Source organism: Argiope bruennichi, chromosome 8, assembly GCF_947563725.1.
Source record: "Argiope bruennichi chromosome 8, qqArgBrue1.1, whole genome shotgun sequence".
Classification (NCBI taxonomy): domain Eukaryota; kingdom Metazoa; phylum Arthropoda; class Arachnida; order Araneae; family Araneidae; genus Argiope; species Argiope bruennichi.
Genome location: NC_079158.1, coordinates 52,076,482 through 52,101,546, shown reverse-complemented (window position 1 = coordinate 52,101,546; position 25,065 = coordinate 52,076,482). Strand labels below are relative to the sequence as shown.

Genomic DNA, 25,065 nt, shown 5'->3' with positions numbered 1-25,065 from the left:
AACTCATATGGTTTTACATGGCAATTCTCAAATATTAAATCCAATCTTAACCCCGAAATTTTAAATCTATGCCATGATGATAGATCCCTAATCTCCAATATTCCTTTTTCTCCTCTAGTGCGACATATCATAGCTGACAGGAGGATTGTATTATTGTACTTTCTCTTCAGCCGTTATTTTTATGATACCGTGGCATTTAACAATATCGAAACCTTTTCTGTAACTGTAGCTAGAACCCGTAGCAGAAGGAAATCAACGAAAACATCTGTTAATTCTAATTTTAGTATTATAATATATTTTAGTTTTATATATTGACTCTAGTTTCCATGTTAAGATGTGGCATTACGTAAAAACAAAATAAAGCTCTTATTTAACATCGTAGTTCAATGATTTGAATGGAGGTAATTAGTTTTGACCTGATTACTAAATTATACTTTTATTATTCTCACTTCATATGATGTTTACTTTATTAAAGATTAAATTATGTATTTAAAATTTTCATGACACCCATTGTCATGAAAATTAATCAATACAATTTCCATCATTATGTTTAGTTATAAAAATATAAGCGAAGAAAAAACATTTTTCAGGTTTGACATTTGACAGAAAAAATATTTCGTTATGGAATTTGCCAGAGCTGTATTTGGGAAATCTCCTGAAGGATATAGTGGAAAAAATACAACTGGTATGTAATCATAATAAAATTCTTTTCTCAGTGAATAAAAATCAACTTCAAATATAAACAAATAATGTGATTTAAAGTTTGGTAAGGTATAGATTGAAATTAATTATTATACAGTTGAACCTCCTGATATTCTTTATGAAATAATTAATTAACACATGATATACTTTATAGTTTATCTAAATTTTACAATTTTTTTTTTATTTTACTGATAAATTTTAAAACTTTTAATTAAAGATTTCCATACATTTGTCATATTTGATTTCATTTTAAGAAATCATTGAGAATTTTTACTTGCATAGTTTTGTTTATGCATGATATTTACATGCTATTTACTATTCATTCATCTGTCTTAAAATTTTAAATATTTTTTAAAACCTAAAAAACACTTTTTGATGGATGTTTTAAATTTCCTTTTAAAAAATAATACAAAGGCTATAGATTTCGTATAAAAGTAAAACTATTCTTTAAATATATATTGAACTAGATTTATTTTTTTAATAATAGATCTTAAAAAAATCTCTGGGTAAATAAGTTTATTTTGACTACTCAAATAAATTCAACTAATTATCTTTTGCTACATGATAGGCCATATTCTAATGACTTTTAATTTTTTGCAGAATTTGAAAATAAAACTTTGATGTGTGAATGAGAAAAGTAATTTTTGAAATATAAATTTAAATCGATTAATATTTTTCAGATAAATACATGTATTCATATATTTAAGTGAACTGAAAATGTGAAAAATGATTAAATATGGAAAAATTGAAGAGTGCTGTAAAGAGCTGAATTTTTAAACTTGGTTAAGAAGTAATTTATTTCATATATATATTTTTTTAACATTTACATATTAAACATCTTTTGTGTAATACTTAATTTGTAGCATTCATATATATATATATTCATATTCTACTAAAGATTTTAGGAATTATATATCATTTGTAACTTTTCATTGATTTGAGTAGAATCATAATATTTTAAATCATAAAGTTTAAATTTATATTCTAGTTACCTCAATAATTATATAAAAATAAACAACTATATTTTTTCTTATATTATAAAAAAATTATATATAAAAATTACATACTTGATTTTCATCACTATATTATAAAACACAAAATGTTCTTGTGAAGATCCTGAAAATGAAAATCTGAATGCTAATGAGATTTAAGACTTTGCCTAAAATTCAAAATTATGCATTGTTTCTTTCTTATTACAAAATTCATTTTTTAAACATTATTTTCAATTTCTAGGCTCTTTAAAGGTTTTTTTTATTTATCCTATTGCATATATTAAATTTATTCATCAAGCAATATAAATCTTTTGATCTCCTCTATGTAGTTGAAACACTGTCTGAAGATGAAGATGACCCTTATGCAGATGATATTACTGAATCCATCAGTATTCGAGCTAATTTGTTTGGCTCCCCTTCAAGTGGTCAAGGATATTCACCTGCCCCAGGAGGGCCATTTTCTGCTCTAACTCCATCAATGTGGCCGCAAGATTTGTTGGCAACATTAGCTCAGGTAAAATAATGGTTTTTGTTTGTTAAGGGATTTTGGATGTTTTCTATATATTTGATTTTTTTCAAGTTTTTTCTATTGAAAGTTTTATCATGAAAATATTTATATAAGCACACTCATGACACTACACAAAACAACACAGGTAATCTGAAAGACATTTTTAGATCACTTTATTTAGAAATTAATTTATCTTTTCATAAAAAAAATGTGTTAAATATTAATTCATTGGAAATTGAAATGGCCATTGATTTAGATTTTATGTTTTATGCTTCCAAATATTTGTTTAAGCTCTATGTTTAGAATAATAATAATAATAATAAAAAAGAAACAGAATGGGCAATGCCATAGTCAATTCATTCCAATGAATGAACTAGGAATTATATAGTTATAATCACTATCTGAGACTAGAAGTATATTTGTTATCAAATTCATCAACTTTTAGCTACCTGTGATTGGCTATTTTACCACCTCTGTTTGAAACTTCTGTCTATTAATAATTTCAGAAGATCAAAAATATTAATAAATTATGTAAAAACTGAATAAACATTTTGACTGCATCAAGTGGTTTTAACAAACAAACTATTCATTGGTTGGAGAAAGTTGTTATAATTTCTCCCAAAATTTTTCAATGAAGCAAGCTTTGATGTTTGTTTTTTTGTCTGATTTACTAATAAATAATTAACTAATCAAATTGATCTTATATTGTATAATTGACTAAATTAGTTCTTTTTCTTGATTAATGTTAATCTCAATCTCAAAAATATCTTAATGCATTATTACTAGAGGAAAAAATGATTCTTTAAACAGTTAAAATCAAAAATTATATATTATATTTGATTTTGGTTTCATTTTAATAATTTTTGAATTAGAATTTAGAAGATATTTTTATTATGTATATTTTGTTTCACTCACAAGTTATTTATTCTTAAATATTTTTATAGCCTGAGGATTCCGAATGTCATCCTGATTACCGCTTTGATGAATTTGGATTCCGTGTAGATGAAGAAGGTCGGACAATGTTTACAATATTTCTACTTTGCAATCATACTGAAAAAAAAAATGATTTAAATAATTTACTTTTTATTTTTTAGATGGACCAGAGCAAAATTCCAGTAAACTGCTTAGCATTCCTTTTGTTGAAGATCCACAGCATCGTTTGCAGTGGATTGCATATTTAGAATTCACTCACAACAATGAAGTTGGAGATTTAACATGGGATAAGGTGGTTAATGATTTTTCTTTTTAATAATTTTTTGTATGGGTTTAATTTTATATTGTTAGGTTGAGGTTATTTATGAACAATTCTCTTATATCTATGTTTAGAACTGCTCATATTTTTGGTGTTATTTAATCATCCCAAATAATTCTGAATTTTTCTGATGCAACACATTTTTGCTCTAGATGCTTAACATTTATGATTTTTAATTTAACATTTCAAATAGCTCACTATTTTTTATATTTATTTTAATTCTTTGCAAGAAATTAATTTGTTATTATATTTTATAATTTTTTTTCAGGTGGAACCTTTATTACCACGATCTGAAAAACTTAGTACAATGGTTCGTCAAGGTATTCCACACTCTTTACGGCCACAATTGTGGATGCGCTTATCTGGCGCAATGAAGAAAAAACTCTCATGTGATCTAACTTATAAAGATGTAGTCAAAGCTAGCTCAAATGATCATGTCATGACTTCAAAACAGATTGAAAAGGTTATACTTTCAAAAATTCATAATTGAAGAGTACTTTACATTCATGAAAATGATTGCATCTAAAAAATACTATAGTAAATTACATTTATTAATAAAAATATATCCTTTCACTAAAAAGAAGTATGCTTTATTTTTTTACATAATACATTTCAACAGATTTGTAATTTGCTTGATGAGATAAAATTTTCTTATGTTGTATGCAGAATCTATGTTAGAGAATCCCATGGATTACTAATGGTACATTTTTTTATGTTTTTGTGCCAATTTTTACTCAAAAGATTTAAATTAATATAAAAAGGATGCTATTTTTAAATTTTTGTTATTGATGAACCCTGATTATCACTTATGATATATTAATTTAATATTTTTATAAAAAAATGAATTGTAGTTTACAAAGTCCCAATACAACTGTCTTCATTGTGCATGGCAAAATAATTGCTGGTGTGGAAAGACTAAAATATATATTTCAGAACATGAAAATAAAAATAAATAAATTGCTTCATTATCAACATTATAAGAGGTTCATCAAGAAAATAATTTTTCTTTGAATAAGCAATTAATTGAATATGAAAAGATAGATTCCTATTGCATATTACTTATTAACGTTAAATTTCTATTTCTCTGAAAAAATATTAATAATAAATAAATAAAAGTTGGTTAAGAATTTTTTTACTCTCTTTGGATTAAAAAAAGTATAAGCTTTTAGATATTTCATGTATCAGAAATATTAGGATTGAGTTAAAAATTGCTAAGGCAGCTTTTGGTTAAAAAAAGCAATCATTATAAAGTGATGAATTTATTAGCATTTTTCAATTATAGCTTTGCGAAACTGAATTTTCAATCCTGTTTTTAAAAATAAATATAAAACCAATTTGAATTTGACCTAATAATTGAAATTAATGAAGTCAAAGCCTAAAATATAAAAAAAAAATTAGTATAAAATAGACTCATGAATAGCATTAATTCTTATCAGTAACAAATATTAATATTTATTATTATGAAATATTAACAACAATACTTGTTGAATAATATAAGTTTAAAGTATTTTATTTCCATACTTCTCCTAAATTACTCTTTTTCAAATGCATGGAATTTTAATTACGAAATGCTCTTTTGGTGGTGTATAGTTTTTTATTTTTCTAGTACAAAACTAGTTATAAAAGTTGAGAAATCCTGATCTTTGTGATTTGTTTTTTGCTTTTAGTGCAATATAATGTATCAGAGAGTTCTTTTATTTTTAAGAATCAATTGTATATTTTAAATTTGTTAAATGTATTTCAGGACCTTCTTAGAACTCTTCCAAGCAATGCGTGTTTTTCGCATATGAATAGTACTGGTATTCCTCGTTTGAGAAGAATATTAAGGGGTCTTGCTTGGCTCTATCCTGATATAGGATACTGTCAAGGAACAGGAGTTGTAAGTTTTTTTTTTAAATTTCTTTATAATATAGTTCTAATATTTTGTGCATGCAATGAAAATTAAAAAAAGAATACACAATATAATAAATAATATTGAAAAGAATTTAAAAGCCTTGTTAAAAACCATTCTCAACTCATTTCAATATTGGAAATTGAAAACACACACACACACACAATTTAAAATATATATATATTTCCAGCCTTTTAAAATTTTTTAGCCTATATTAGAAATTTTTTTTTCTGTCATTAATTAGAAAATAACATTTCCAGATGTAATCAAAGAATTAATTTACAAAAACATAGCATGAATGAAAAATATATATATATAATCAAAACTTAATTTTTTTTTCAACTTCTAATTTTAGTTCTATTGTATTCTTTTATTATTTCAAAGAAGATGTAAATGTTTTCTCATTTCAAACATGCTCAATCTATTAGGAGTGGGTGGGAAATTCAGCAAAAATGGAATTAATTTGTTTCTTTACAAAAATAAAATGGGGTATATAGAAAATAATTACAGCAATACTCAAAAAAGTATAATATTGTTTTCCCCAGGAAAAAAAAAATACTTAAGAATGTCAAATCCAAATTATTAACAAATATTATGTCACATTCTGAGTTTATTTAAAAATATAGCCAGATATTGTTTTTTTAATCTACTGAAGAAATGCTCAATTAATATAATTGAAGTTTACAACAAAGTTTCTTTCATCATAATCTTTCATACATATTGCTTTTTTTTAAATTTCTAACTCTTATTTCAGATTGCAGCATTATTGCTTTTATTCTTAGAAGAAGAAGATGCATTTTGGCTTATGTGTACCATAGTTGAAGACTTATTACCAGCTTCATACTATTCAAGTACTTTGATTGGAGTGCAAGCAGATCAGCGTGTACTAGTGTCTCTTATAACTAATATGTTGCCTGATCTAGATATAGTACTTAAAGAGCATGATATAGGTACAAAAATTATTATAATGTTTACAAAATGTTTAACTACTTTCTGTAAAGAAATATAATTATTTTCAATTTTTGATTTTAATATTTTTATCGTTCACCATAATTTTTTGTTTTGTCATTATTTAACTTAATTCTGGTTTCACAAGTAGTTTTTCTGTTTGTAACTAACTGTTTAATAACTAGTTTGTATTTTTATATACTTAACCATGAATTCTTGCTTTAAAACTTCTATAAATTTTCTTTAACATGCATGCAAATTTTTCTGACACTAATCTTGTTCTAGTTTTTATTTTTATTGCTTTCCTAACATATTGTGCTTGGACTGCCTTTCAAAATTCAAACTAATATAATGCATTTTAGTGTAATAATGTTTATAGGCTTGTATACTCTTTGTTACATCCTGTCACATGCATGATGTAAAAGTCATTCAAAATATAAATTAGATCTTTGGACAAGAGAAGGACTATTAAATTTATCTTGTAATTACTTCTTGTGTAATGAATATTCAAGAGAAAGAATATTTCAAAATATTAATTAAAATTAAATCAAAGTTTTTGTTTTTTTCAATAAATTACAATAGAAATATATAATTATACAATTCAGGAAACAAACTTTCTTGTGATATTAATTTTATTTTCATATAATCTTTTCCTCTAAATTATTAAATATAATTTATGTTTTACAATTATTTTAGCTGTCATCTTTATGTTTTTATGCCTTGTGACTTTATCTAACACATTTATTATTTTCTCTCTATTACTGCTATATAATTACAAAAAAAAAAAAAAAAAAAATAACAATAAAAATAAAATAGATGAATCAAGCCTAGAACATTATCATGCTATGTTGTTTTAGACTAAAAGTTCAAATCTCCTTTAAATTTTTTTTACACCCCTGTGTACTAATCAGTACCTTTCCCTTAACATACTTAGAGCTGTCTTTGATCACCCTCCATTGGTCTCTCACACTGTTTGCAAGCGTTGTGCATACAAAGATCCTGTTGCGCATCTGGGATTTATTTTTCTATGAAGGCTCAGTTGTTCTGTTCCAAGTAACCCTTGGAATGCTGAAAATCAAAGTATGTTCATTCAGAAAAAGTGACATTTTTTTTTTAATTGTTTGAGTTATATGAGATTTGCAAGAGGAAATTAGATATTTTTGCATACAGAGTTGTTCAAAATGGAGGAAAAAGAAAAAAAGAATTTAATCAAGTTATGTATAAAAATGATAAGTTATTTCTTAGTTGCAATAAATTAAATTAGTTTTACTTTATTTTTTTATAAAAGTCATGAATCATGTAAAAATTGTAACCATTTCTTTTGAAACCCATTGTTGTATATTGGAATTCATTGCAATTTTCTTTGTAAGTTTAGTAATAGTGGCACAAAGACACTATTCTTATGTATGCAAAGGAATTATATGAAGTAATCTCTGGAGATGGTAGAACATGTAGAAAGGGCATTATAAATGTTGAATTTCACACAATTTGTAAACAGTCTGAATTGAAACTTGTAAAATTTCAAAATATTATGTCAATCTAACTAAACTAAGTAGAATGGTGATTCAAGTATACCTAGCTATATTAAAATCTCTTTGTAATATGATCATTGTTATAGTAAGCTTTGATTTGTATTAATTCATTTGAATTTTTTTACTACCTATAAGTAATTAATACAAAACTGATATCTTTTCAATCTTTCTCAAGCAATCACTCTTTCATAAAGAAGATAATGATACACCTGTTTGAAGTTGGTACTTTTTTTTTTCTTTTTGAATAACTCTGTATTTTAGGTGTTGGGTATTATTTAGAATTTCCATTGTAATTGACACATATCTTTTTGATGCATTAATTAGTGTTTGTGTAATAGGAACCAGACCTTCGAGTCTTGGAAAATTCTGCTCAAATTTTTAATGCTTTGTCGGACATTCCTGGCGAAGTTGATGATGTTGATAAACTTTTTGAAGTGGCCCAAGAAGTTGCTGGGCCTTTAAATGAAATGACCCTAGAATCCCACAGAAGGAAACATTTAGCTTATTTAATGGCTGATCAAGGAGCTCTTCTAAATCCAGAAAATGCGAGAAATCTTCCAAAACAGGTTAGTTTATTTAATTTGAAAGTCAAATTACTCCATAATTAAGGAGTTTAAAAATAAGAATTACTATTTTATTAATGACTTAACAGCTGGGAATCTTTTGTTGTATTCATTCATTCAAACAGTGTGAATATATTTAAAATGATTTTTTAAGTATTGATTATAGGTATATTGATTAAAATTATGAAACTTTTTTTTTGTATGTGGAAAATAGACTTATGTTTATTTAAGTATCTTATGTGCATTTTTAGTATAGCATGCAATATATGCACTAATTTTTTTTCAATACTTTCTTTATACTGGTTTCGATTTTTAAGACCATTAAAGAAATTTTTATATATATATATATATATATATATATATATATATATATATATAATATGCAATTTTTTTAAAATTTATATATTTTGTAATGCTTTGGCATAAGGGTTTTTTTTATAAGTAATAATGCTGTAGTTTCAGACTCTTTTATGACTTAATATATTCATTTTAAGGAGTATAAATAGCATAATTATAACATATAAAACAAAATATAATTATTTGAATATTAATAAGTATTTATCTATCCTTTGGAATAGCACTTGAATCGTAGGCAGTTGAAAAGGTCAAAATCAATGCTTCAGTTAATAATATTTGGTGATGGAGAAAGTGAAGATGACATCAGAAGTAAAAATGTGAGACAAACTGAAATTCTGGTTGACTTACGAGAAGCTATTCTTCAAGTTGCTCGTCATTTTCAGTCTGTAGATCCAAAAATTAAAGTTGTAAGTAATTGTTTTAAAAAAAATATATGCATTATATGGGTCTGTGTGTACATAATATCCTTAATTTGCATATATATATATATATATATTTGCAAAGTATAATCAATGTTTATTTTTTAATTATTGGACACATATTACAAAGTATCATCAAATAAGGCACTCAAATATATAAATATTCTTTAATTTCTGTAGAAAGAGGTAGTAAAAATTACAAAAATTAAATTTTTATACAAAAAAAGTGCCACAACAAAAAGTGTCAATTAGTAAAATGTTTTTCTTACACTCATCTGTGAAAACCCAAAGTTTCACAGATTTGCCGAAAATTTCCTGAGATATTAAAAGGCAAATTTATTGACATGGACTATTTAACATACCACTGATCAAGACTTCTGAAGTAATTTTCAAGGATAATATCCATATCATGAAGGATAATTAAAAGGGCAGAATCAGTAAACCGTTATTGACTTTTATTAAATTAAAAAAATGATTAGAAATGGAAATATTAATTGAAGTGCATAAAAAGTTGTTCAAAGTGAATAGTTTTGATATCTGTACTAAGTTGCATTCTTTTAGTACTACTTGCTTATATGTGATTGAGTTCATCTCTTGTCACTTAAAGATAGACTTTTTGAATTCATAAACAAAGATCTACAGCTACTAACAAAGTTAATTCTCCCTTAGTTTAGACATAAAACCAATTAAAACTGAATAATCAGTCACTATTCAGCATACTGTTGTACAAATTGGAACCAACCAAGAGTTTCTTAAAATGCCACACCATGCCATTTTTTTAAAAAATACCACTAATGATGAAGTTCTTCTATAAAGAATGGATTTTTATTATTCAAAAAGTAATAATAAGATAGTTATATAATATTTTAACTTAATTAAAGCAACACTTATATATCTAGATTGTATTTCTCAAGGATTTGTTTTTACCTAAAGTAGGGGTCATTTGTAAATTCATGATAGTCTTGTAGTTGTCTATGAAATAGTTGTGTTAGTCAATTGATTTCTCAAATACTGTATGGTTGTCAGTTACTACATTGAAATATTTTCTACTCTTTCAGTTTTGGATTTTTGAGTTCTGAATGTTCGTGTGCTAACATGAGGGCAACTTTAAAATAAGTCAAAATGCCAATTTCTGCATCACATATTTAATACTTCACCCTTCTTGTTTTTCTTTTAAAAAAGTAATAAACTTGTAGATTGTAATTGTTAAAGCATTCTGTAAAAAACTTCTTAGAAGAATGCTTGGAATTTGGAAAAGGACATTTGTACTCCTCTACGACTAAGCTATCATTATAATTTACATGCAGTATAAATCATTAGCATATTCGAACATTCCTTGTTTCTGAAATACATTATTCTATTAGAAAACATACATATGAGCAAATAATTTTATTTTCTTTCTTGGCTTTTCAACACTTCTCTAAAATATCTTAAAAAATTCTCTTTCCTGCTTTATAAAATCAATGTTTCAGTTTTTGACCATGAAAATGAAAAACATTTGTGTGATTATTAAATTTCTTTGAAATAATGGTGACTGGATGATGCACTGCTATACAAATATTTGCATATGACAGTTTTTATGTTCTGAATAACTTTGAATTTCTAAAATTAATGTTTTCATCTAAATTTATTTTAGACCCACAAAATTTTAAACACATGAAATAATTAAATGAAAATAAATTGAAATTTGTGACAATTCAATTTAACAGTGCAATCAGGAAACTGAAATGGAATCATAAAATAATTGCCTTTACCCATAGAGCTGATATATAAATGGAAGGAGCAAGTGGTATGTTTCTTGTTAATGTGTTCCCTTTCTGTTTTAAATATTTCACATCTGGTTTATAATTTTGTCAGTAGCATTGCTTCTAACTACTGCAGAAACAAAAGTAAATCATTTTTGAAATCTTAAATGTGTTGACTTTAATACAAAAAAATGAAGAAATTTGAAGTTTTTACAAAAATGGTGATTTTAGGGTATGCACATACTGCAAGTTATTAATAAATGTTAACATTCAGTCAAAATTTTTATCTGTGAAGATGGCATTTCTTTCTTTAATAGTTTCTTATCTTTAGAATATCCAATAGTTTCTTTTTAGATCTTAACATCCAATTAATATAGATTAAAACATGCAATTATTACTACCGCATTTATGAAATTTTACTATATAACATTTTCAATAAAACATACATTTTAGTTTCACTATTTCATTCACAGTGATGATTTAATATTGTTCATGGTATAATACGATTTTAATATTTATGGTAAAAAAGAAACAACAGATTGGAAATAATAAGGAAATTTATTTGCATTAAAATAAATACACAATTATTAATAGGTCAATAATGTTTATATATACACTTGTATTGGCAACAAAAAATCATGCCAAACTTGTAGCCAAGCACGTGCAACACATTCGAGATTAAACTAAAGCGAGTAGCAAAATATAATACAGTTATATCAGTTTGAATGGAGCCTAATAACAAGTTAACTAAATTAAATACATACATTAACTAAACCAAACAATGAAATATTATCCAGTTATAACATCAAAATCACTGAGTGATCCCAAGTTACGAAATTTTAAACTGATGGATATAAATGGATATAAATAGAATATGTTTATTGTACATAGCTGTAAAATGATACAAGACTATCCTTAAAAGATTTTTCTTTGCATCCAATTGCACAGCAAGAGTTAATCATGCCTTAAATAAGATTTAAAATTTAACAGTTAAAACCGAGAAATAAAGTGCCATTGAAATATAATAGAGAATGTGATTACAGTAAATACAAATTCTCCACCGAAGTCACATGATTTTATCTTGTCCTACACCAAAATAGGGTTGCAGTACCTCTATCACTATTTCAACTCTATACCTTTACGAATAGATAGTACTGTTATATGTTGCGCCATCTGTTGGATTCCATTATCAAAAACAGTAAAAAACACACATATTTTGTACTATTACAGGAGTGGCATCTGTGTAATAAATATACATATAATATCCTGCCTGTATTTGACTGCAATGTTGTGTCAAAATTTCAAAGCATTCCATGAACTTTTGGAGATTTACATTTTTATTTATGTAGATATGTTCATGCTCATTGGAATGTCCACTGTTCATTAAAATTATGTCTATTATTAATTGTCCATGTCCATTATTAATTAAAATTGATTGGAAATATTGCATAAATTTACATGGAAATATTTACAAACAACTTTATAAATTATAATATAACTTTAAGTCCTAACATATGTTAAAGGATTACATTTATCTTTGTTCTTCAACTTTCATTTGATTAATAATTATTTATAATTATCAGTCAAATAGGAAGTTAGTAGGTTTAGTCTTTTCTAAAATTTTACCTGTTGGATCAGTTAATTAGTTTGTCGTTATTATTTTCTTGATATAGTCAAATATTGTTTATTTTTCATATTTTTTGTATTGTTTTTCTTATTTTTTAGAATTTAATAGCTGATTATAGTATGGAAGGTCATGCTAGAGACCAAGAAATTTTTGCAAATGTTGCTCGTAATAGACGACGGCGTGCAAAGGCATGTTTGGATTTTGAAAGGCATGATGATGATGAATTAGGATTTCGAAAGAATGATATTATTACTGTAAGTATTTTATTTGAAATACATGTGATAAGTAATATATTATTGGGTCAAGGTTTTTTTTTATTGTGAAAGATGTCCATTCTTTTCAAATTAGTGGAATAAGTAATATACAAGAATGGTTGAATTCTGACTGTGAATTGCTTTTTATTATTTTTGTGAGATTTCTTGTAATACTTAAAATAGAGTATGCATCTGTTTATCTTCAAAGCAATGATAGCTCATCAGTATAAAAATGAGTGGTGCTTCAAAAATATTTTCTTAGAAAATATAACAAAAAAATTTCTTATAAGGGCTTTGTCTCTAAATAACCCTACATTATTCATTTTAATGTATTGTTTAGAAAATTGACATATTTTTTTTCCGATGAGCAATTTCAAATAAAAGAAAAGGAATGAACATTAAAGCAGAAGAGTTTGTCAAATTAGTGTGAAAAAGAAACTAGAACTAAATAACAGCTAACAGAGAAATAATCGAGCAAAAGAACAAAGGTGGCCCTTGCATGGGCAGAGAAAAGGAGTGGGGAAAAAAAAGAGTATCACACAGTTAGCAGTGTGCCAATCTTCATGTGCACTTGGAACAGTCTAGATACTGCTAAACTCGATGGGAAAAGATTCTTAGTGTCTATTATTTGATGAAAGAATTTTGATACCTTTTGTTGCTGTTTCCAAATAACTCCCATCTTTCAGATATTTAGTTTATTGATTCTATTTCTTTTTTTTCTTTCGACTGTTTCCTTTTCATTGATCTCACTATGGAAACATAACCAAACAGAGAAGCTAAGAAACAAACAAAGAAGCAGACAAGTAGACTAATGGAAGATTTGAGAATAATTTCTGAGGGTACTACAGCTCAGGAATTCTAATGTATGAATCACTAGTGCTTCTAAGTATTCATAAACTAAAAAATGCTTAAAAATCTTTCAACGGCATTTCGTAGTAATTTAAGAATTATCAGGGAGAATTTAAAAATATTTCTTTTGTTATTAGAAGCTTTTTATGAATCACTTTGAAAATTTGTTTTGCATTCTTCAATGAATTTTGTTTTGCATTTAGTAAGCTAAAATTATTTTAATTCAATTGATGGATTTTTATTAAGAATTGTTCATTTTCATTCTTCTTAAGTTTTTTATTTAAGAATTTGGTCTACATTATACTTTTAATAAAAAAGTATTTCTATAATATTTATATATTTATTTACAGATTATAAGCCAAAAAGATGAGCACTGCTGGATAGGAGAGCTAAATGGGTTAAGAGGATGGTTTCCTGCAAAATTCGTAGAGCTTCTTGATGAAAGAAGCAAACAAGTAAGGAGATTCAGTTATGAAACAGTTAAGTTATTTAATTTAAATTTTGTATATTTTTCCTAATGAGTTTAAATTTTAGTATTCTAGTGCTGGCGATGATTCAGTAACAGAAGTCATCACAGATTTAGTTCGTGGAACGTAAGTTATATAACTATTTTTTTAAAAAGTTAACCAACTAGTTAAATCTTTGAATTATATAGTAATTTTAAAGACTGATAATTTTTTAAAATTTTAAACTGGCTATATTTTTAATGTTTACTATGGCAATATTTTAAATCATTGTGCTGATGAAAGGAGTTTTGAATTGTTGATATTCTTATTTAGTACATCTGAATTGATTGAAAAGTTATTTAATCAAGACAGAAGATAGTATTTCATTTTTAATAACTATATAGAAATGTATAGTTAAATTTACAAATAAAATCTTGTTATGAAAATTGATAAATCAATTTATATCAGCATTTTATTGAAACATTTTATTCCATCCATGAAACAATTATAGTAATTGAAGAAAATTTTATAGAATTAGTCATTTTTCTGATTTTTTTTAAAGAAATTTTTATAAAAATAGGCTTTGAATCAAGTCATCATAAATATGCTAAACTAATAAAAAAAATTTCTAGATATGTTCATATAATAATTATTATTCATTTTTTTATCAAAGTTATATCAAAATCTTTCGAATTTCCATTCTTATCTTATTTTAGGTTATGTCCTGCTATAAAAGCTGTATTAGAGCATGGAATGAAAAAATCTTCCATTCTTGGAGGCCCATGTCATCCATGGTTATTTATAGAAGAAGTAAGTTTCAGATGCTTTGGTATATGTTTGGGATATTTTAAATTTTGCTTTTTAAACTTTTTCCTCTTATGATTTTCTCATAACAAATAATAAACATTTTTGTAACATTTTTTTTTAAAATTTGGTTTTAATAATTTTTGTGTTATCTGAAAAACAGAATTTTTAATTCTGTGAATTTAATTCTACATTAATTACCCCACAAAATATTAACTTTTTCCTGTGTCATTATACAATAAAATCATTTTTTAAGGGAATATCTTATTGCTATCCCTTATAACATAGTCAAAAAAATCTTTGATACATATTCCAGGAAATTAGTGTATAATTTTTTCATTAACATTGATTTCCACAGAAAATTTGCTAAATACTGATAAATTATTAAATACTTGTAAATTATGAGTCGAATTATGCCTGAAATATAGTTTTCCAAAGCATTGTTTTTTTAAAAAATATTTTTCTGAAATGTATTTATATTTTAGGACAAAAGATCATTTGACTTTATCTCTCTAATGGATAATTTATAAATGTTAAAAAAAAGTGTTATTCAAAATTTTTTAATAGAAACATATAGTAATTAGCATTCCTTAATTATTCTTCATTCCCCATTTTTTTACTTTTATAGTATGACCTGGGAAACAATAGAAGAAATTGAAATGTTAAGATAGTTTAACTATGTATTGATGAAATAAAAATGAAAAACTTTATTGGATATCCTTGAAGAGTTTTCTTCATTCATATAGTGGTTACTTAATGATCTGACCATTTTAGAATGACCATGAATCATTTACTAAGGCCAATTAAGCTTAATAATTGTTATTACTTAATTTAGTTAATTTTAAAAAATAATGATTTTTTAAAGTGTTTTAAATTAAAAGTAAATAAATTATAAATTTTTAATGATAGTGCAACTTATTTCTTCTAATTCTATTAATATAAGATCATTGCATTTGTCATTCGTGTAATCCATTATGTACATCTATTTCATGCAAGTCTTATAAATGTGAATGGCTTTTATGAAATTATTTATCTATTTCATTTTCTACTAGTTCATTGAAAAATATGAAAGGAAATATCTTATCTGATTATTCTGCATCTAATTAGTAATTGTATTTTAAAAAATATGTGAAACTATTCACATACTTTTTTTAATGTGTTATATGCTTTCACACATTTCATTTGTGGAGTTTTCCTTTCAATACTTACCACTACGAATCACTGGAATTGAGCAATCTAAAAGATATATTGTAATAAATAATTTCTATTCAATTATTTCTTTCACAACCTATTAAATTACATATTACATTCTGCTTTACTGGTATGCAATATTTAATTAAACCATAGTGAAGTTTGCTTTGTATAACAATTAGTAAGTAGTTCTATATACATAAAGAAGTCAGTTTAATTTGAAATACTTATTTGTCATACAGTTTTAAAATAAATGTTTATCAGTATCAAATTGATTTACTTGATTCAATATTCCTTTTGTTTGTAGGTTGCAAATAAAGAAGTAGAAAAAGATTTCAATTCTGTATATTCAAGATTAGTATTGTGTAAAACATTTAGGTAAGTTTCTTTTTGCAAGAATTTATTGCACTAAGCATTTATGTATGTTATAATAGAAAGTAATATTTTTTGAATAATGTGAATTCACTTAATGAATTTTTTTTGTGGTAGGTAAATAAGAAAATGCACATTTTAATATTGTAGCTTTAGTATTCATCCTAAATATAAAGAGTTGTTTTGTTATTTGTTATAAGAATCTTAAAATAAATAATTTAGAAAATAGAGATTTTATTGAAATGATTAATAATTATTAATAATTAAATTTCACATATAATTACAGTTATTATCTATTTTAAAGATTTGTTAAAATTTTTTTTGGAATTCTCTATGCTTTTTGCTTTTATTATATGTTTTCCAATAGTATTTTAATATTAATTTAGTTTGTATATATAATTTATATATGTTTTCTTTAATGGCAAGTATGAATACATTTTTTTTTTTGCTATTTTTTAGCTTTCTATAATAATAATAATAAAAAGACAACTAATCCATTTTATTATTTTTTAGCACAAAACCGTTTCTTGTAATATTTATGTAATCTGGCATGCATGATTGACAGTTTGGAAAATAAATGTTCTATTGAATAATAATTGATAGTCGGCCTCTCCTATATTAATGTGAATATATTTATATAGAATGAGTAAAATAAAAAGATTAATTTAATTTGTTGGATTTATACACATATAATATTAATATGTTTGCTTTCATTTAAAATTTTCATTTGATTTTATAGATTAGATGAAGATGGAAAGGTTTTAACTCCTGAAGAGATTCTTTATCGGGTAAGATTAGGAATGAGATGTGCCAGATTTGACATGCTTTGGGCTATCCAATATTTTCATTAGTATATTTGAAAAAAAAAAAAACTAGTTAAAAAGTAACTGAATTGAACATGAATATTAAACTGTAGTTAAAGAGAAGTAATATTTTTTTGTAATATTTAAATATTTAGCTGGTATTTTGCAACTTCAAATTTCTCACTTTAAAATGAAAAGTATTCAAAGTGTAGTTTCTACTGGATCAAATGAGGAAAAGTATACATTAGTAAAACATCACACATTCTATATTCAGCTGTTTGTTCCATTCTTACTCAGAATCATGATATCTAAAGCTTCTGATAAAGTATAAGTTCTGGTCATGATTCTTTTTGTGACTGCCTTTAGGTAGTTGGTTTCAGAGAACTAAATGTTGAAGTGAACTCGTGAAATATTTTTCTGAATTGATTATTTGGTTTTCTTTTAAGTATTGATATCCAAGCAATCTTTTCCTATTCTGTCATGAACACAAAAAATACCAATTGTACCAGAAACTGTCTTCGGGTTTTTTATTACATTGTACAGTTTTTACATATAATTTTTCATTGCTAATTAAGAATTATTCAAAGAGAATATAAATTTAATTATGTTTCAATAAATCCATGAATTTCCAATAACTTTAATGATGGGGTAGTTTTATCTATGATGCATGCATTGTGATATTTTAGGATACATTTAATGTCTCAAATGAATTTTTACTATATCGAAGCCATTACTTTCTTGTAATCCTACATGTTTGTATTTTTTTAAAAATCTGTTATCCAGATTAACATTTTTTTTTCTAAAATTCAAGCAAACTATTTATACATATTATGTGCTCTTATATTATGCCAATAAATATATGGATATTTATTGATATTGCTCAAAATTGTTTGAAATTTCAATGATAGGTATGTTTTGAAAATATAACATTATATAAAAGAAATTTAAAATGTCCTTCATTTTCGTACAATTACTAAGAAAAAATTATGCTTTTAATATTTTTTTAAAAGAAGGTTGATGAAATTATTTCTGTACATAAAAGTCATGTATCACAAATAAACTGGTAAAAATAATTAAAAAGAACAAAAAACACAAATTGTCAGGTTAATATAGTAGTATTTTTCATTGAGAATTTTTTTTCCTAAAAAATGTGTATAATTTTTTCCAATTTTTTTTTGTTTGAAATTCCTAAAATATTGTTGTAATTTTTTGAAATTGTTTTTGTAATAATAGGTATAATTAATAGCAATAAATTAGAAACAACTCTTCACTTAATAATTTCTGTAATAATCCATCAAAATGAGAAAACTTTAACAAATGGACACTTTTTAAAAAATAATTCAATTAAATTTAGAAACTGAGTCTCTGATTAGCTGTCAGAATCAGAAACATTTTAATATTCAACAAAAAAGTAGTCAAAAGAGTCTGTTATTGATAATTGGTAATAAGATTCATTGTTTACATTTATATTTTTGAAATTTGCTTTTAAACTATTATGAAATATATTCTATTTATATAGTCAGTGCAAGCAATAAATTTGTCCCATGATGCTGCAAATGCTCAAATGGATGTGAAGCTTCGTTCTCTTGTCTGCATTGGGCTGAAGTAAGAGTTTTCTTTAATTTTTTTGTTACTTTGAAAGGAATTAATATAACTTTTACTTGCATTTATGATTTTTATTTTTTGCTACAAGGTTTTAAATTTTATTTGTACAACAATTTTATTCATTGATATTCTTAAAGTAATATACAACTTTGATAATAGCATCTCTTTCAGTTCCATATATTATAATTACTTAATGGTAACATTTAATTCCTATATCTTTTAATATTTAAATGAATACTCAATTCAAAAGCATTTTACTCAAATATAATTTTAACAGTTTGATTTTCTAATCTGGAAGTAATGCTTGGGATTTTGGTTCTAGTTGTTTTTAAAATATTTCTATAAAGTTTAAAACTTGCTCTAACTGTTTTTAAAATAGTTCAAAGTAATATAATATAAAGTAACAATCAGGAAAATCAATATAAAGTTACAGTTATATTTTAAAATAGTCCAAAAATTAATTTTTGGATTATATGAGATTAAATTTTTTTTCCCTGTTATAACTTCTGCTCTAGTGAACAAGTTCTACATTTATGGTTTGAAGTTCTATGTTCTTGCATACCTGTTGTACAGAAATGGTATCATCCATGGTCTTTCATAAATAGTCCTGGTTGGGTACAAATTAAATGTGAACTCAGGTAAGAATTTGTTTCTTCCGGTCCTTCCAATCTTGTATTTGTGCTTTTTTTTGTTGTTGATGTAGAATTTTTGTTGGGAAGTAAACGAGTTCTATCACACTTAAATAGACATAGTAATTTTGAATTACCTTGAGATACTTTACAAATTACTGGAATTTTCTTTTTCTTTGTTTTTAGTGACAGCTGATTTTTGTCATTAATTTAGAGAATTGTAGAATTTTTGAAAATAAAGAAAATATTATTAGATTTTTTTTTCATTTGTACGTTTTATAGAAATAGTAGTTAGTTGGGAAGAGTACAGGCCAAATTAAAACTACTTATAATTAAAAAATTTTTCAATTACATTAGAATTTATTAGGCAAACAAATGCTTTAGAATTTCTTGCTTTTTTGTTCCTTTCATCTTCTTCTAAAATTAGATTTTATTTAATTTAATCTTTATATAGCAGGTTAGCTAATAAATTTTGATGCTATAAAATAACAAAGCATTTGACCGTTAGTCGCATTCAAGAGGGTTGCTTTTAGTATCTTATATATAAAAAATTTGAAATTATTATTTCATAACTAATTTTTAACAAAGTATTAGAAAAATTTACAAAACTTTTTGACACGATTTAAATAATATTTAATTATATGATCGGAAATATTTTTTTAAGCATATTATTAAAAAAAAACTTATTTTTTTAGAATTATAATACAGTTTAAACTTACAAAAAATGAGAAATATTGTTAGAATAATGTTATACAATTTATTTAATTTGAATGATTTCAAGTCCCCTTTCTTGTAAATTAAATGGAAGTACAAAATAAAATATCCTGAAAATATTTTATCCCAGAAGATAAAAGAAAAATCTTAGAAGATATTGTATCATTTATTATATAACATTACATGATTTTTGTGAACAAATTTGCCATTCAAAAATTATTCTGTGTATTATCGCATTCATTCTAAAATATACAACTATATTTTTGATGAACATTCATGCATTTCTTTTCAGGCTTCTTGCTCAGTTTGCTTTTAATTTGAATCCTGAGTGGGAGCTGCCTGTAAAGAAAGAACCATCTCAGCCTTTGAAAGAAGGAGTCCGTGATATGCTTGTGAAACATCATCTTTTTTCTTGGGATTTGTGACCTTAACTTTCATTTGAAATTACCAAAAAGATAAATGCCAAAGTACATAAAAGTTTAACCTTCTTCACTTTATATGCTTTTTATGATCTCTGGTTTAACCATTTAGCTAATGTTTTTTTTTTAATGTATAATTTCATTGCACTTACAAGTGTTGCATTTAATAATGCATATGAAACTTCCATATATGTATATACCATAATAGTGCTTGAGATTTTTTTTAACTAATAATATATCTTTTGCTTAAAATATTTAGTGGTGAGCAGAGTTATTTTTTTCTTTCATTTCTGTCCATGTGATATTTTTATTTATCTTTTAATAATCCAAATGTTGTTAGTATTAAGATGGTTATTGCATGTATCTTTTAACTAACTTATTTGTTGTTCATTCACTGTTTTAAACAAATAGCTTTAAACATTCCTTGCCTGCAATTTTAGACCCAGTGTTGATTTTTAAAACCTATCTAGTAGAGTTTTCTTTATATAGAGGATGATGTTCTTTATTAATTGTTGAGTGAATTGAAATTTATATTAAATATCTGATGATTGTATCAACTGTGATCTTAAAAAGAGAAGCACTGAAACTCCTCATTTTTTAAAGAACTTTTTATGAATGATTTTAACAACCATTACAACTTTTATTAAGTATTCTGCCATTGTACTTAATTTTAACAAAGATTTAAAAAGCGTAAAATTATATTTTTTTAAATAATACAACAGGTCTTGAATGTAATCTATTAATCTAAAGTTGTTTTTCAATCTTGAAATAACTCACATTTGTTGGAAATTTCTATATCTTTTGCAGTCTTGAACTTTCATTCGTTTTTGGTAGTATTTGATGATCAATAAGATTTTTTGATAATTTATTACAATTTTTTAAAAAGGTTTTCTGTATTGTTTATGAGGTATACTGCTGATTAAATAAAATTTTATTTATTATTTTATTTATTATATATCATATACTCATGGTTTTCCTGGTGATAAATAATGTTATTAGCAATGTAAATAATTCTTTGATTATTAAACTGTCATTATGTTACAAATGTTTAAGTTTTTATATAATTACAATTCCTGTTATTAAATTGCAGTTCCTATATCTGCAAATACACTTTAAAGCTTAATAATCACATTGTAGTTTTGACTGAAAAACGAATAATAATTCTTTTCTGTGAATAATAATAATGATTTGGAAGAAAATTTATGCTTTAAAAAAAGATTATTTTCCTTTCAAATTTATTTTATTTTAGTCAAAATTAATGAAAATTATGTCTTATATTTCACCAAAGTTCTTTGTTTATGCTGCATTCAATTTTTCACTTCAGTTAAAAATTGAACAGTATAGTTATTCTTTTTTATTCATTATTATATTTGCAATTTCCCACTTATACTCAATTTTATATTTCTATTATGATACTCATTTTGTTGTGTACTTAAAATATTTATTTTAATTCTAGTCACTATAACTTTACAGTTCCTTTTTCATTTTTAAGAATTGCATTTATATTTCTTAATTTCTATCTTTTTATACTTTACAAATCCTTTTTATAAAATATTTATTTTATGGGGGAAAAGTATGTATTTATTCACTAATGTTAGCCTTATTTGAATGCATAATATTTATCTTAAAGTTCCTTTTATTGTTGTCTCCATCAAGTTATTGCAGAAACACCTTATATTGGTGAAAAGAAAATAAAGTATTTTTCTTGTAACTTGATGGCTTTAATTGTCTTGCATTAGTATTGGCAAAAGAAGGAAAAAAAAATTGTTAGTAAGGCTATAATAAAATAACACAGGTTTGCCCAAGAATGTAATCTTATGCAGCAAAATCTTGATATTTTTATAACATTTTATTGCAATCTATTACTGTACTTGGTATATTTGAGAAGTGTGGGAGAGTGTGGAGAAGTGTGTTGAGAAGGGTATATTGAGTTATACTAATAGGAAATCTTACATATGAAGCCATTATAAATTTGTAAAAATCATTTTTTAAAATGCATAAAAATATATATTACAGTTAATGTAATAAGTTGATAATTATATATAATCATTGAATTAATCACATTTACTATAATATATATGTTTAGTCGGAGAAGCAATTTTGTTGACCATTTTAGAATTTAAATTTTTAATTGTGATAAAATAATGAAACAATAATTGCTATAGAATTCTTGTATTCTACTATAATTATACTGTATTTTTAATAATTCAAAAATAATTTCTCTATCAGTTTTTGTTACAGTTCATTCCCTTTGCTTAATTCTTGTTGACCAAGAATTTTTGTAAACTTACAGTTGGTGTCAAGTTGGATATATCATATATTTATCGCTATCTGAATACATTTATTTAATTAAACTCTGCATTTTGTATATCATTTTTGCACTCTGACTTTTATTTTTGTTTTGTTAAGTATTTTTATAGTTTATTCTGGTTACATTTAAAAATGTGTTTATCATTTTTTTTGTCATTCCTTTATTTTAATGGCAAACAAATATAAAATTGTTTGATTCAATTAATCAATTGTTGAGCAGAAATGAAACATATATAAATATTATATTTTATTAATCATTTGTTATAAACATATCTCTATGACATTAATTGAAATTTCAGGACTTTTTGAAATTTTTAATGTTATGTAGTGATTTCTCTAATTTTTCCACTTATGACAATATTAATAACAATGTAGAAATTATTCCAAGTTGGTCAACTTCCACTATACTATAGTGATTGTGTGTTACTGAAAGATTTACTTATGTTTATTATCTTTCAAGATAAAATCTATTATGTTTCTTGTTTAAAACTACCTCTAATGATGTAGATTAAATAAATATTTTTTATCCTTTTGATTAACAGCAGGCTGGCTTTTGAATTTTCTTGATTTGAAAATATTATTCAAAATTCTCCTTTTCATTACTATTTCTGTTATAGGCAATTAGATTTTTCTTGACATGTAATATTCTTGATATTTATTCATAAAAAAGTAATTTCATTTTTTCTATTCTTAAAAGTTAAATCCTTATTTCTTTTCAAAAATGTATAAAAGTGTCTATATTTAATATTTCCTGGAATGAAGGATATATATTGTGTACACAAAATGTAAAATTTATTTTTACGTGTGTATCTAATTTTATGGAATAAAATAGTATTGCATAATTTACCCTGATGTTATTTTACTGGAAATATACAATTTTGAAAATAATATTTGCTTATAAAAGTGGTATTTATTTAATTTTGCTGTCAATTATTTTTTATTATTATTTGGTAACCAAATGAAAGCCATGCCTTATTTTGGCAACATACATAAAATGTAATGAAAAACAAGCTGTTATACATGATAAATGTTTTTTTTTATGATGATTCTGCCATTACAATTCATCTGGGAACAATGAGAAGCCCACTCATTTCTAGGTGCTAAGATTTTCAAGTTAAAAAAAATCACCACTATTTACCATACACTATTCTACATCCAATATATACTATGAGGGACACCTTAATCATCAAATTTGGGCATCAGAGTTTTGCTGCTCTTCAAATAGTGTTATACATAATACAAGTTATTTTTTAAAAATTAATTTATTATAAATTAAAATTGCAACTATCTCCCTTCCCTTGCAAGAATATGTTCCATGCTTTATCAGTATAGAAATGATAGTGTATATAAAAATAATCTTAAACAGTGTATATAATCAGTATAGAAATATAATGAATTAAAAAAATAATGAAAAGAGCAAGTTAGTCATGAAAGGATAAATAAATGTGGGGTGAATAGCATTTGTTACTAACAATATTACATGTTTATAAATAATATAGAAAGTAATTAAATGAAAATTTTTAGATCATGTCAAGAATTACTGGTAAAATAAGTATTTTTAGAAGATACCAAAAAATTTGACAAAGCAAGCATTTGATTTGCTTAAAGAAGAAAAAAATAAAATAAAGAAGTAATAAATAATTTTAAACACATTTTTTGTGAATAATTTAATCAAAGTATTGACATTAATAAAACACTATAAATAATATACATTTTTAATCTTAGAGAGGCTATATTTTAAGGAATATAATTCATATACAAAAATTTACCAAATTTAAAGAATCCAGAAATAAGGGTTACAAAGAGTTTACTGCTTGTGTTCAGGCCGTTCCTAATTATTAATTAGAGAGAAACATTTTATTTGGCTTTCAGAAATAACATTTTGCATTTTGAAGTTGCTAATTTATGAAAGCAAGTACTCCAAATTCTATTTTCATTATTTCATTTCGTTTATCCCAGTTAGCCACAGGCATTGTGGTAGGAAAAAAGATGAAATGTATTTATAAAATTAAGCAGAATAAATATAGATTGAATAACAAAAAGTATCTAAAAAGATTTATTGGATTTTGAAATTTAATTAAACCTGAAAATAAATCTTAAAATGCTCCTCATATTTTAAAAATAATATTTTTA

The 25,065-nt window shown here is 24.6% G+C and overlaps 1 protein-coding gene across 1 annotated transcript; it reads left to right on the top strand.

Annotated features, from left to right (window-relative positions):
• Positions 1-237: 237 nt before the first annotated feature.
• On the top strand, positions 238-23,467 carry LOC129981078 (small G protein signaling modulator 3 homolog). The gene is made up of 20 exons (XM_056091725.1): positions 238-401; positions 591-685; positions 2,024-2,208; positions 3,147-3,213; positions 3,297-3,427; positions 3,723-3,917; positions 5,199-5,333; positions 6,100-6,295; positions 7,228-7,373; positions 8,164-8,391; positions 8,967-9,152; positions 12,635-12,790; positions 13,990-14,094; positions 14,174-14,232; positions 14,802-14,895; positions 16,388-16,458; positions 17,192-17,240; positions 18,775-18,860; positions 19,376-19,498; positions 20,496-23,467. The coding sequence occupies exons 2-20, from the start codon at positions 622-624 to the stop codon at positions 20,626-20,628; spliced, it is 2,409 nt and encodes an 802-aa protein (XP_055947700.1). The 5' UTR covers positions 238-401; positions 591-621; the 3' UTR covers positions 20,629-23,467.
• The last annotated feature ends 1,598 nt before the right edge of the window (positions 23,468-25,065 follow it).